Source organism: Epinephelus fuscoguttatus, linkage group LG6 (genome assembly GCF_011397635.1).
Source record: "Epinephelus fuscoguttatus linkage group LG6, E.fuscoguttatus.final_Chr_v1".
NCBI classification, from domain to species: Eukaryota; Metazoa; Chordata; class Actinopteri; order Perciformes; family Serranidae; genus Epinephelus; species Epinephelus fuscoguttatus.
This window is the reverse complement of record NC_064757.1, coordinates 13,886,236-13,898,814: the sequence shown is the minus strand read 5'-3', so window position 1 is coordinate 13,898,814 and position 12,579 is coordinate 13,886,236. Positions and strand designations below refer to the sequence as shown.

General features: G+C 41.1%; 1 protein-coding gene across 8 annotated transcripts in view; it reads left to right on the top strand.

Annotated features, from left to right (window-relative positions):
- Positions 1-12,579, top strand: part of dock5 (dedicator of cytokinesis 5) — a 46,133-nt gene that overhangs the window by 16,127 nt on the left and 17,427 nt on the right. For 5 of the 8 annotated variants that reach the window (XM_049579982.1, XM_049579980.1, XM_049579983.1 and 2 more), the window contains exons 11-27: positions 234-306; positions 3,123-3,265; positions 3,426-3,551; positions 3,688-3,812; positions 5,723-5,821; positions 6,027-6,099; positions 6,222-6,325; positions 6,553-6,733; positions 7,083-7,180; positions 7,289-7,378; positions 8,917-9,017; positions 9,161-9,295; positions 9,388-9,499; positions 9,910-9,980; positions 10,219-10,325; positions 10,494-10,630; positions 12,481-12,576. In XM_049579982.1, coding sequence (XP_049435939.1) covers positions 234-306; positions 3,123-3,265; positions 3,426-3,551; positions 3,688-3,812; positions 5,723-5,821; positions 6,027-6,099; positions 6,222-6,325; positions 6,553-6,733; positions 7,083-7,180; positions 7,289-7,378; positions 8,917-9,017; positions 9,161-9,295; positions 9,388-9,499; positions 9,910-9,980; positions 10,219-10,325; positions 10,494-10,630; positions 12,481-12,576 — 1,871 coding nt within the window. The remainder of the gene's footprint in view (positions 1-233; positions 307-3,122; positions 3,266-3,425; positions 3,552-3,687; positions 3,813-5,722; positions 5,822-6,026; positions 6,100-6,221; positions 6,326-6,552; positions 6,734-7,082; positions 7,181-7,288; positions 7,379-8,916; positions 9,018-9,160; positions 9,296-9,387; positions 9,500-9,909; positions 9,981-10,218; positions 10,326-10,493; positions 10,631-12,480; positions 12,577-12,579) is intronic. The other 3 variants (XM_049579985.1, XM_049579984.1, XM_049579986.1) reach the window with 2 other exon arrangements.

The window sequence follows — 12,579 nt, the reverse complement described above, 5'->3', positions numbered from 1 at the left end:
AACAGGTGAGTATGATCCAATACCTGGCAGCTTCTGTTTTAGAAGTAGAAAATACATTTTACAAAGTTAGAGGCGTAAATGAACTTTTAGAATTATTAAACTAGTAAAATCCTGTTTTGCTGTTATTTTTGAAACAGCAAAAAAAAAAAACACCCTGCATTGCATCTGTTGAATTAGCTTATCCTTGACAACAGTCTGCTGCCTCACTGTGATGTTCCCTTTTGTGGTTGCAGTGATGGACATTACAGATATCGCCCATGGCAAAACAGACGATGAGGACAAACAGCATTTCATCCCCTTTCAGCAGTGAGTGTTCTTGATGTTGTCACACTTCTCAAACGATTAACAGGCTCAACCTTGTTTTCTAACGTCACACAGTAATAATGGAAAAGAATTGGAACAGGACTTGAGTTATATTTGCTTACTGGGTTCCATCACATTTGTTTGAAGGATGCAATTCAACTTTTCCTGTGTTGCATTTCAAGGACAAATATATATATAAAAAAACTTTTTGCAATCCTCAGTGTAGCTCTTCTCAAAGAATGGCTTCAAGGCTACATTTTCATAGCACCCGAACAATAGGGGGATGAGGACGATGATGCATTCAAGGGTTCCTGGATGGAAGAGTGCCAAATATATCCTGACTTATTCTTGACATCTAAACCAAATTTCCAAATGTTTTTACCTCCATTTGTCTCCTCTCACTGTGTCACAGTCACTATGTCTTCTTGGGGAGGTACAGACAGAAAAGACATGTTTCTGTAAGGTGTAATAGTTATCAGCTCATCAAATGTTTGGGTGATTATCGTAAATACTAAATGTGGATTTTTGTCTCTTTTATCTAACCTGAAGCTTTTTGCAGTTTGTGTCTTGAGGGCTTTTTACTAATCCAGACAGGGGACCTATTATGCTCATTTTTCAGGTTCATACTCGTATTCATCAGCAACCAAGATTAAATGTTTCCCTGACGTTAGCATGTGGTTGTAACTTGTGTAATCTAAACACTTTCAGTAAGGTGTCAGGAGCAGATGATCATATAAAGAAATCCACCACAATCTGATGTCACTTTGTCTTGAAAGTGGAAAAAACTTTGCTCACAGGGATTACTTTGTTTGCGTCATTATTTGAACCTCTGGCCACATTTAATATGAGCATCCTGCATTGTAATATTATATGTGTGTGGCAGTAAATAAGGAAAAGCATAATTGGTCCCCTTCAAGCATTGTTTCTGTTTCTTAAGTAAAAGTGACAAAATGTTTCCTGGACATGCAATTTTCTGCTTTTTAACAAATGCTTGTTCTTGAAGTGTGTTTCTCTTAAAACACAAATGGTACCACAGAAAAACCTGTTAAGCTTTCCAGCCATGACAAATGAATTACTGTTTCATCAGCACCAAGTGACTTATTTGCCACTGGTAATCGTGGACTGGATGATTACAAATTAATAACAAAAATGTCATGCTAAATGAATTTTTCAATGAACAACGGAAAAAGTATATACTTCTTAGATTAAAATAACAACAGAGCACAGATTTTTGCTTAAGCACATTTTCTCTGAAACAATGTCGCATTTCCCAAAACATTAAGTACAATTACCAATTCAGTCCATGCAGTGCATTACAACACTTAATTTGTAATTTGCAAAACCGTCAAAACATTTAACTTCTGAGTCAGGAGTAATTAATATCATCAGTGGGTTCATGACTGCCCCTGAAATGACAGGTCCCTTTATATCATTGCTTAACCAACACTGCCAATTGTCCAAGGAGCTGTGCCATTGACATTTTGTTTTTGTATTTTAAATACAGTCAAATAGTAATGTCCAATGTCCACAACAGCCAACCGAATGCTATTCATCAAAGCTCAACACAAATACCAATTCCAACAAATAGCTTAGCGTGTTAACATTTATACACAGAAATCTCCTTACAGTAACAGTAATGTAAAATATGAAAAATGAAAGCTACATTAACATTGTACAGTGTAGAAGGTACTATATTAAAAAGTAAAAGGCCCAGATCAGACAGTGCCAGAGCAAGTGTCCTCTGCCTGTCCATTTTTTATGCAGATTTTGAGGTACAGATCTGTCAGTGAACTTCACAGCAAAACAGTGGTAAAGCTGAGAACAGGTGATTCAGTGGTTGCCTAGCGACAATTAAAAAAGACGCAGCAGGCTGTAAAAAGCGCTCTGTCTGATTAGGGCAAGCTTCAACAAAAAAAGGCAGTCTGCTGCACCTTGCTTTTTGCAACCTGCAAAACACTCTCTGGGGGCCTAATTCAAATCAGGAACTATTGTATAAATGTCCTTGCAATACATAAAAACATTTATCAATGATGACGTCCATACAGGCAACATGTAGACTCTGTCCTCCCACTGTTCGCCTCTCCCTCTAACCAAACCACTAGGGTATACTGAGACAGATTCCCCTCTGCATGAGTGACTTCTTGTCCCTCTATGACATTTGTTCCATCCATATGCTGCAACTGTAGTAAAGAAAACAACATGTTAGGAATGTTCCCTGAGGGAGAGGAACAATGTTTAACATACCCATTGTTTATGTATTGGACCGAATAAACTGACTGAAAGTGAGCTTGAACCCATGTAGTATACATTCATTTGAGTTGGACCTATAAACTTAAATTTAAAAATGTGAAAAGTCACAGAAAAAATGAGGATGGACATTTTGTCCACTGTGCTGTAATTTAATTGTCACGTCTGAGAGCTGCACAGTTCATTAGAAAAACCGTGAAATCCAATTTGGTAACCATGACTTATTGATGCTCCACTTGATCAATATATTTGTACTTATATGGTGGATATGAATTCTGTATGTAAGCTACAAGAAATGCATATAGTGTTGTGAGAACATGAACTGTGGATTTTATGGTTATGCAGTGTTTTGAGTAACATGTTTTTCATTTGACAGTTGTGTCGAAGCACTCTTTGTTACGTTGGTAGCCACCTCAGGTGATTGGGGTTTAGGGAGGGATAATGGAGCATCTTGTCAAGAGATCCATAAAGCCTCATGTTGCCTTTGCAGCTCCTCTGTCCATTTGTTTGTCACCTGTCAGAGATGCTGGCAGCTGCTTTCTCTTGTACTCCTTCCATTGCTTTTCTCCTAGGATAGCTATGGAAACCTACATCCGTCAGAGGCAGCTCATCATGTCTCCGCTAATCCCGTCTAGAGTCATAGGAGAGAATGAGCCGCTCACCGCTGTCTTCAACAAAGTCATCGCCACGCGGGAGGTCAATCACAAAGGCCAGGGTAAAAAACTGCCACAGACAGTGTGTTCCCCTGTGATTTCAGAGGGTTGCTTTAAATTGACCCTTCTGTTTTTGAGAGAAATAAATGATGTGTGAGGGGTCTACAGGGTGGGTCCTTTTGGTGTCTGCCTCATTGAATTTCTTTACATGTTTGCTGGCAGGGCTTTTTGTGACCCTGAAGCTCCTCCCGGGGGACCTCGGCCAAGTCAGGAAGGACTACCCCCACTTTGTCGACCGCAGCACCGCTATCGTCAGGAAAATGGGCTTTCCAGAAATCATCCTCCCAGGTGGATTAAAGTCTTTGTTGCTGGGCATTGCTCTACATATACCATGGTCATGTTCATTTTAATTGCTTACAAAGCCGTGAGAGGGGCTCATAAATTCTCAGCACATCCACCTGATCATCTGTTGTCCTTTCTCCAGGAAACGTGAGGAATGATATTTACGTAACCTTGCTGCAGGGAGAGTTTGACCGTGGTAAAAAGAAGACCCCGAAAAATGTGGAGGTCATACTGAGTGTGCACGATGACGAAGGCAATTTCATGGAGGTAAAATAGACCGGTGAACAACAAATGATCTTCATTTTCTAATTAAGCTGTATGTGCTTCCTTTTCTACCATTCTCTTACAACAATTCTTGTAATCCTGCCATTCTTTGCACTTTCTAGCCAAACCAATATCATGGCTTTATGTGTAGCAATGCGGATAGTCAGTCCACCACTTTGGTCCCATGACATCTTGTACCAACATTCATAGTCTCCAGATTATGACTCCTCCTGACCCTTGAGCTCCTCCATGAGGTTCATATTTGTGGTTTTAAACTCCGTCTTTGGGCATTAATGAAAGCCCTAAACACTTACCTCTGTTAGTCAGAATCACATATTTAGAAGATCCCTTCATGCCCTTAAGTGGCTTAGATGTAACTCTACATCTTTGCCTCATTTAGTATGTGTGGAGCTATGAATATGCAATTTAGCCCCACCCCTGAGCCACGCGCCTGCAGCTCAAGTGTACCTGGCTCACCTTCGACTCTGCTCATGAAACTCACAAACGTCTGCTAGTAACAGAGTTACCTAACATGAGCTTTTATCTTTGGACTACATTATCAAACAGCTAAAAATGTGTTGCTAATGTAAGATAAATCTTGTTCCGGATAGCGAATTTGCATTCTTAGGATAGCGAAGGCATGACGCAGAATAGCCGTCGCTATCCTAGGAAATGCAGATTCACTTCCCCATAGCCAGCTCTGATGAGTTAAAGTAAAAGCGAAATTGAAATTGCAAAATATTGATATGTAGCTACACCTGGCTTCCCCTCTGTTAACCCTCATTTTGCCAATAATATGGAAAGCCTTGCCCTGCAGGTCGACGGGATTGGTTTCTTTGGGTTGGGGCAAAATCGCCTTGGAAAGTTCTGGAGACCGTCATTGGTACAATGTGCTTCCAAGGCAAAAGTGTGCAGTCATGGCGTTGAGTGCTTATTTTGCTGGAGGGGGGCTTTAAGTGGAATCTCCCAACAACATTCATATCCCTCCCTGAATTGTGACAAATCTGCTGATTGCCTGTTTTTCCTTTTATGCCCTCACCAGGTCAAAATTCCACTTTGCTGATACTTGGAGTTATGACCAAATACCTGGAAAAGTAACAACCTAACATCAGCCTCAGTTGTCCGATGTGTTTAGTGCTTTAGTTCTGATCACATAAACCACAAACTTCAATTACAAGTTAAATTTGGCTTTTGGATTTTAAACCCAGAAAATGTAGCTGGGCCAGACATTTTCATTTTTTAGCTTTTTAAAGATAACACATTTTTAACAAATGCAAATGAGTGTAGAAAAAAGTAGCAGATTATTGTTTCACATTTGAATTCGTATTATTTTTTTGTCAACATACCTGCCCCAGGCACATCACAAGTGTAGAAACAGAATAAAAAAGAGCTTTCAGTGCACAGCACCAAAACAAGTGGTAGTAACAGTGATCAATAACACACTCTATGTCTCTAAACTAGTATCTCCGTCCCTCTCTCTTCTCTCTCTTGCCCACACACAGACCTCACCTCGTGATGTTTTCCACTGAGGTCAAGCTTAAGTGTTTAGGAAAAGACATATTCGATCACAGCCTGGATGTTTTGAAAAGCTACCAAGAGTGGTCAGAGCTGCATCACATGAGAGAACACTGATTTGTGAAAGATACGATTGGCTGTGTCACTATACTGATCTGTACATCCATCCTGATCCGTACTGTGCATGTGTAGCTCAACAGAGATGAGAGGGAAGCAAGATGGCTCACTCGTTAGCTTCATCCACACACATTATGTAGTTTACACATTTTGTCAACCCAGCGTATCAGATTTATGTATGCTGGGCGAACCGGGGGCTGCTTCTGGTGCTGAATGTGGCCTGCAGGCTTCCAATTGAATAGGCCTGATGTAAACTAATCTCCTTTTTTTATTTTTGATAGAAAGCGATATTCCCTGGGGCCGGTTATGATGGCATCAGAGAGTACAAATCTGTCATTTTCTACCAGGTGAAGCAGCCTTGTTGGAATGAAACGGTGAAGGTAAGCTCATGTCAAGGGCCCACGTGTACAGCTCACTGCCTCCAACATGATATCTCATGTTCTTTAATTAGTTCCTCAATGAACTAATCTTCAAGGGAAGATATTGACACTGTACGTGCCACTCATACTAATGTCCCAGCAGACAGCATTTCTTCCATATGTATAATCCTGTATTCACATTAATTCCCCCTCTGCTTCCTCCAAGGTGACAATTCCCATTGAAGATGTCTGCCGTTGTCACCTGAGGGTGATGTTTCGACACCGATCCTCCCAGGACTGTGAGTGACTGTGTCTTATTTGTATGGCAAACACCCACGTGTAATCCTGTCACTATGTTAAATACAGCTACAGTGACTGTTGGCGGGTCTGTTCCCATCTCATGCTCCTGTGTGTCCTTCAGCGAGGGACAAATCAGAGAAGCCCTTTGGTATGGCCTTCGTCCGGCTCATGAGAGGAGATGGGACCACGCTGAAAGACGGCAGGCATGAACTTATCGTCTATAAGGTACTGTTGCAGGATTTGTGGTTTTGCATGAAATTTAATTCACTGCACTTATCTTTGAAATAAGCAGGAGATTGTTTTTATCTAATTACATGAAATTCGGCGTCTTGAATAGCTGACAGTGGGTGGATGGATTATTCAGGAATCTCCTCCCAATCAATAAATATGAAATTAGATCTCCATCGATCAATACGCTTCATGATTCATTCCCAATTTCATGAATTTCTTAGGTTGATGTAAAAAAGGCGGAGGATGCAAAGGTTTATCTCACCTTGCCAGCAACTTGGGCTGAAGTGGAGGAAAAGGAGAAGCAAACAGGGAAGCAGTTCCACCATTCAGGAGTGATTCCCGTGACTAAGGACAGTTTCCAGCTCGCCACGCTCACCTGCTCCACGAAACTCACTCAGAACGGTACCGTAGGGCACCATTTCTATTTTCCCCCTGTTCTTCTAGGCTCCGTCACTGTGATAATTAAAAGATGTCCTGTCGCACGTCGTCTTTAAGAAATGAAACAGATTCTACAGCGGACAGAGGCACAGTGCTGCCGTCATCCCCCCACCCCCCCAGGATTCCCTTGAAATTAATGAAGCTAATCTGTGTTGCTAATATTTTGCTGATGTGTTGATGTTGATTGATGTAGATCTAATTAAGTTTATATTGAAATTTCAGGCTTTTAACATAATTATCGTAACCGGTGTTGTAGCAGAGGAGGTGTTGCTTTTACCGAATGTATCCTATTATGTGTTAATGTTGTTTCCAGTGGATTTACTCGGCCTGCTGAACTGGAGGTCAAACCCTGAGGATCTGGATCAGATTCTGCAGAGGCTGATGGAGGTTGAGGGCGGGGAGATTGTCAAAGTGAGTTGTCTGCTGCACTAAACACGTAATATGCTGATGTATTTTATTGATGTTCTATAATGTACTTTTTAAAGGCACTTTTGTAACAGGTTTTTATTTTATGCACAGTTTCTCCAGGACACTCTCGATGCTTTGTTCAACATCATGATGGAGACCTCAGAAAAGGACACCTATGACACCCTGGTGTTCAACGCCTTGGTTAGTTTTTCTGCTCAGCCACAGTCTCAGTGGGTGAACAGTGTTGCTATGCAGTGTAGAGGTTGTCACTGACAGGTCAGACAGCATGTCGTGATGTGCTGCTTCACTGCCAGATGCTAAACATAAATAATATTACCAAAGACCTATAGTCCCTGAGCGTCTCAGAAGCTAACAGTAATAAATAATAAAGAAAATAAAGAATAAATAATGAAAAACATACAGACTGCACTATTGCAATAGCATCCTCTATGGCTCATCATTCAAACTCCTCAATAAATACATCCAGAACTCTGCTGCACGCCTGCTCACCCACATCCGCTCCCGAGACCACATCACCCCCATCCTCCAAAACCTACACTGACTCCCCATCACACATCCCATACAGTTCAAAATCCTCCTCCTCACACACAAAGCACTCAACAACCAGGCTCCACCACCACACCCCCTCCCGCAACCTCCGCTCATCCGAAGGAGAACTCCTCTCTCTACCTGCACGGACCAAGCACCGAACCTGGGGGGACAGGGCCTTCTCCATCGCTGCCCCATCCCTCTGGAACTCACTCCCCAAACCCATCCGTATCTGCACACACCTTCCAATATTCAAGACCATACTCAAAACTCACCTTTTTAAATCAGCTTTTAATGTATAAGTTTGTGTGTTTTATACTGTTTTATTGCTGTTTTTTTATTCTGACTTAGCTCTATTTTTATGATTTTTAAAGAACTGTAAAGTGTCTTTGAGCATTTGTTTAAAGTGCTTACAAATAAAATGTATTATTATTATTATTATTATTATTAAAATAACTTTAAAAATGTATAAAGTGAGCCCACACTTTAAACATTTTGATCTGTGAGCCATGAGCAGAGAATTCACAGAATGTAAGCTTGCACCTGAAAATACGAACTTTTTGACTTTTGTGTTACCTTAGAAGGAGTTGTTTATACCTACTTATGGAGCAAGTCCACCATGTTGTCACCCAGAATGGACAAATCAAACACTGGCTATAGACAGGGCCATTGGCAATTTCAAGTCAGCCCCCATAATTCTTCTTCATGCTTGGCACATGAGAGAAGTTTTGTTTCTGCAGCCTCACCATTATATGCCACAAAAGCCTACACGCTGGACCTTTAACGTGGTGCAGCGGCAGTATGTTGATGTTTACATCAACAGTAACTTAATACAGCTCTGATATGGCATTACAAGAGTAAACAGTTGAGGCTGATATCAGTTAGATAAAATGATAAACAGTGTTTCCCGTGAATCCCTCACTCATTTGAAGGTCAAATAAATCTGCTGTGTAAATGGTGGACTCTGCCACTAGACAGTGCCAACTAGTATAAAGAGAGAATGTTAATACGTTCACTGGCTATTGCTGAAAAAATGCAGACCATAGATAGTATCAAAAACAAGGTTTGAACATGTTTAACTTAAACGGGTTACAAGTAAAACAGTTTGGAGTTGCTGATATTCAGTATATGTAAGTTCTTTCAGCATTGACATGGCTCTGATTTAGTTTCTCCCTCTTGTTTTTAACTAGGTATTTATAATCACACTTATTGGCGACATCAAATTCCAGCACTTCAACCCTGTCCTGGAAACCTACATCAACAAGCACTTCAGTGCCACTTTGGCTTACATGTGAGTCTCAGTTCTGTATTTCTGAACCTTTGATTGCTTACACCCCTTCATACCGTTTATTTTTAGTGCATCTTTTGCTCTTCTTCTCCACCCACACCCAAATTAACAGCAGACCTTGATGCCTGACTCATTCACTTTCTCAGGAAGCTAACCCGGGTGCTTAACTACTATGTGGGCCACGCCGAGGAGCCCGCCCTGACTGAGAGGCTCTATGCAGCCCTCAAAGCCCTCAAGTACCTGTTCAGGTTTATTGTTCAGTCCCGGGTCCTCTATCTCAGGTATCAAAAGGCGGTTCCACACAAAACCACCTTTACACTCTTATATTCTAAGGATGATTTCTTTTCATGCAATGTCTGGTCTTCATTCTCAGATTCTACGGGAACAGTGAGGATGGTGATGCTTTCTTCAACTCCATTCGCACCCTTTTTCTATCTTTCAACACTCTCATGGACAGACCACTGGACGAAGGAGTGAAGATAAAGGTAAGTTGAAGAAGAATGGTTGATGTGCCCAGTAGATGTTTTTTGTTTTATATGTTTTATTCTTGTATTATACAACTGAAAATCACATGGAAACATTTTAAAATTGATCATTTTCTTGCTTGAAAATAAAAGTATAATGCAGCTGTTCAGAATCTGTGAAGATGCTTTTATTTTCAGCGCCTGCATTTTTAGAGTGTTTCATGTAAATGACTGCAGTAGTCCAGCTGTGAAAATATGTTATGGACAAGTTATTGAAAAGTTTTACAAATTACCTGTAAAATGAGTGTGGGCTCCCTGTTGGCAGTCTCAGCGAGGTGAGGACAAGCTGTGGTAAAAAGCTTGTTTTACTAGAGAATAAAAAAACATCCCTGTGCTTCAGCCTGATGAGACCTGATTCTTTGCTTTTTCAGGGCGCAATATTGAAATACCTCCCCAGCATCATTAATGACATCCAGACTGTGTTTGATCCCGTGGAGCTCAGGTAACTCTCCAGAGGGTTTGCACAGCAGGCAATGATAATTGCCTGACTCAGTGCAAATTATCATATTTACTTCTGAGTAGAGGAGGCGTTATTCTCAATTTTTTGCTGCTGTAAAATCAACCTGTCATGTGTGCTGCTCATTAGTCCTCCGTGACAATAATTACTAGATGTGAAATGTGAATAGCATTCCAATTGTCACAGCTGCTCTTTGAGCTCTTTTCTTTTATTCTCTCCTCAGCGTTCTTCTCACGAAGTTCATTGAGAGCATTCCCGACTCTCAGCTCGTGCGTCAGAAGCTGGGCTGCATGTGTAAAATGGTGGAGAGTGACCTTTTCAGGCAGCCAGGTAGGAGTCCTCGAGGCTTGAAAACCACATAATGACATTTCACACAAGATGAAGGGAAAAAAAAACTCTGCATCACACCTACATGCAAGTTTGTCAGGTCAGCTCCATTAAAAAGAAATGTGCCGTGTGATCCAATGATCGCAGTCTATCACTGTTCTGTCACCACAGATTGTCGAGATGTGCTGCTGCCACTTGTTACTGACCAGCTGAGTGGGCAGCTGGACGACCACTCTAGTAAACCAGACCATGAGGCCTGCGCCCAACTGCTCAGCACAGTGTTGGATAACCTGGACCGCAAGGATGTGGTGAGGAGTCAGAATTCAAGTTTAGACACACAGAGATTATAAATTTAAAGGGTCAGTACACACAAATTACCAAAAAAACATCAAGTCGGCATGAGATTGTGGATGTAAGTGCCCAAAATGAGTTTGATTGTGCTCGCCTGGACAGATAGGGTAAAGAGCTCAGACATCTGTGGGGACCTCAGAGTAAAACTGCTGCTGTTTTGCATAGAAAGGAGCCAACTGAGGTGATTCTGGGCTCTCTTTAGAGGCTTTCTGGGCACGTCCAACTGGAAGGAAGCCCCGGGGCAGACCCAGAGCATGCTGGAGGAATTACATATCCCATCTGGCCTGGTAGCACCTAGTTGTCCCCCAGGAGGAGCTGGAGGACGAAGTTAAGGAGAGGAACATCTGGGCTACCCTGTTTAGTGGTTTATAATGGGTGGATAGTAGGAACATCTACTCACGCAGAGTTTTATTTGCCCAAGCTTTGAGATATTTGTCTCTGAGATTCTGCAACTACCCCAGTACGATGGAGGTGAATGCAGTTTTGTTTGTGATGCTCACGGCATTGACTTATAGCAGCACAAGTATGCTGTCTAAGGTGTAGGCTTGTAGCCCGTATTGTGCAGTGGTGTGTCTATGTTGCTTTGCAATTACACCTCCAAAACGCTTGTTGGCAGTGGGGTTTCTATGCCACTGTTTTGAGTTTCTGTTAAGTTCAGTAATGTTTGATTTATTTAACACAACTAAAACACATAAAAAGTAACAATAGTAAAAAGGTACAAAATTTAGCTCTATTGTAACTCGAAAGGTTCACAGACAAAACAGTCTGTCTGTCTTTTGCTAGACATGTTTTCCCCACAAATACGATATGCTAACATTATAAGCATAGGCCTATGATGTTTTATATTGCATGAATAAGCGTAGCTGCTAGTGGAGTTTTCATTTACTCATATGAAGCCGAGAACAACAGCAACATTGACCGAAGGTAACTGTACAAAATGTGGCTCCATTATAACTCACAAGGTTCACTGACAAAACAACCATCTTATATAACACATTTTTTTGGGACACATGTTACCCACATATACAACACACTCGTATTATCAGTACAAGGCTATGACATTTCCCGTTGCATCCATTAGCCTTGTGGCTAGTGGACTTTCCTCTACTCATTAAGCCAGGAAAAATTACACACAAGCCTTGAAGTTCTGTTTCATGGACGCTTTATTGTCTTCACAATTTATAGCTTCCTTTCTGTGAAATAAAAGTAAATGAAAGCTTTGTTTGCACAGAGGGAGATTGTTTTAATCTGAATAATCCATCTCAATTTCCTAAAGCCTGAGGTGACATCTTGAAATCCCTTTTTTGTCCAAAAAAACAAAGACATTGAGTTAACTATAATTTGAGGACAAGAAAAAGTGGCAAATCATCACACTTTAGAGGCTGGTAGCATGAAATGTTTGACATTTCAGTTAATCATTTATCGAAATGGTTGCAGAATACTTCAGCAGTATTTTGTTGCTTATTTCTACAGGAGACATAGTCCCACAGAAAACCTTCAATGCTGATTTCCATGCTGCTGTTGAATTTTTTAAATGTTTTTTTCCCAATACTGTGAGCACCACAAAGGAATTTCTCTCAGCTCCAATGTATTGTAGTGAATAGAATAATGTCAAAGAAGAATACCTAAAAGCCTGAGAAAATAAAGCCCAACTATCTCGAAATAAGTGAGAAGTGAGTTTGTTATTTTTCCCCTTTTTTGTGTAATTTGAGTGAAGTGACCCTTTGATACCGACAACACTTTGCAGCATGTCTGTGTCGCTGTGTTTCAGCTGGTAATTGTACCTGAGGCTGTTCTGTCTGTGCAGGGTCCAACCAGAGGCCACGTTCAGCTGATAATGGAGAGGCTTCTTCGCAGGGTTAATCGCACTGTCATCAGCATGGAGAGATCCTCCCCTCTCATTGTA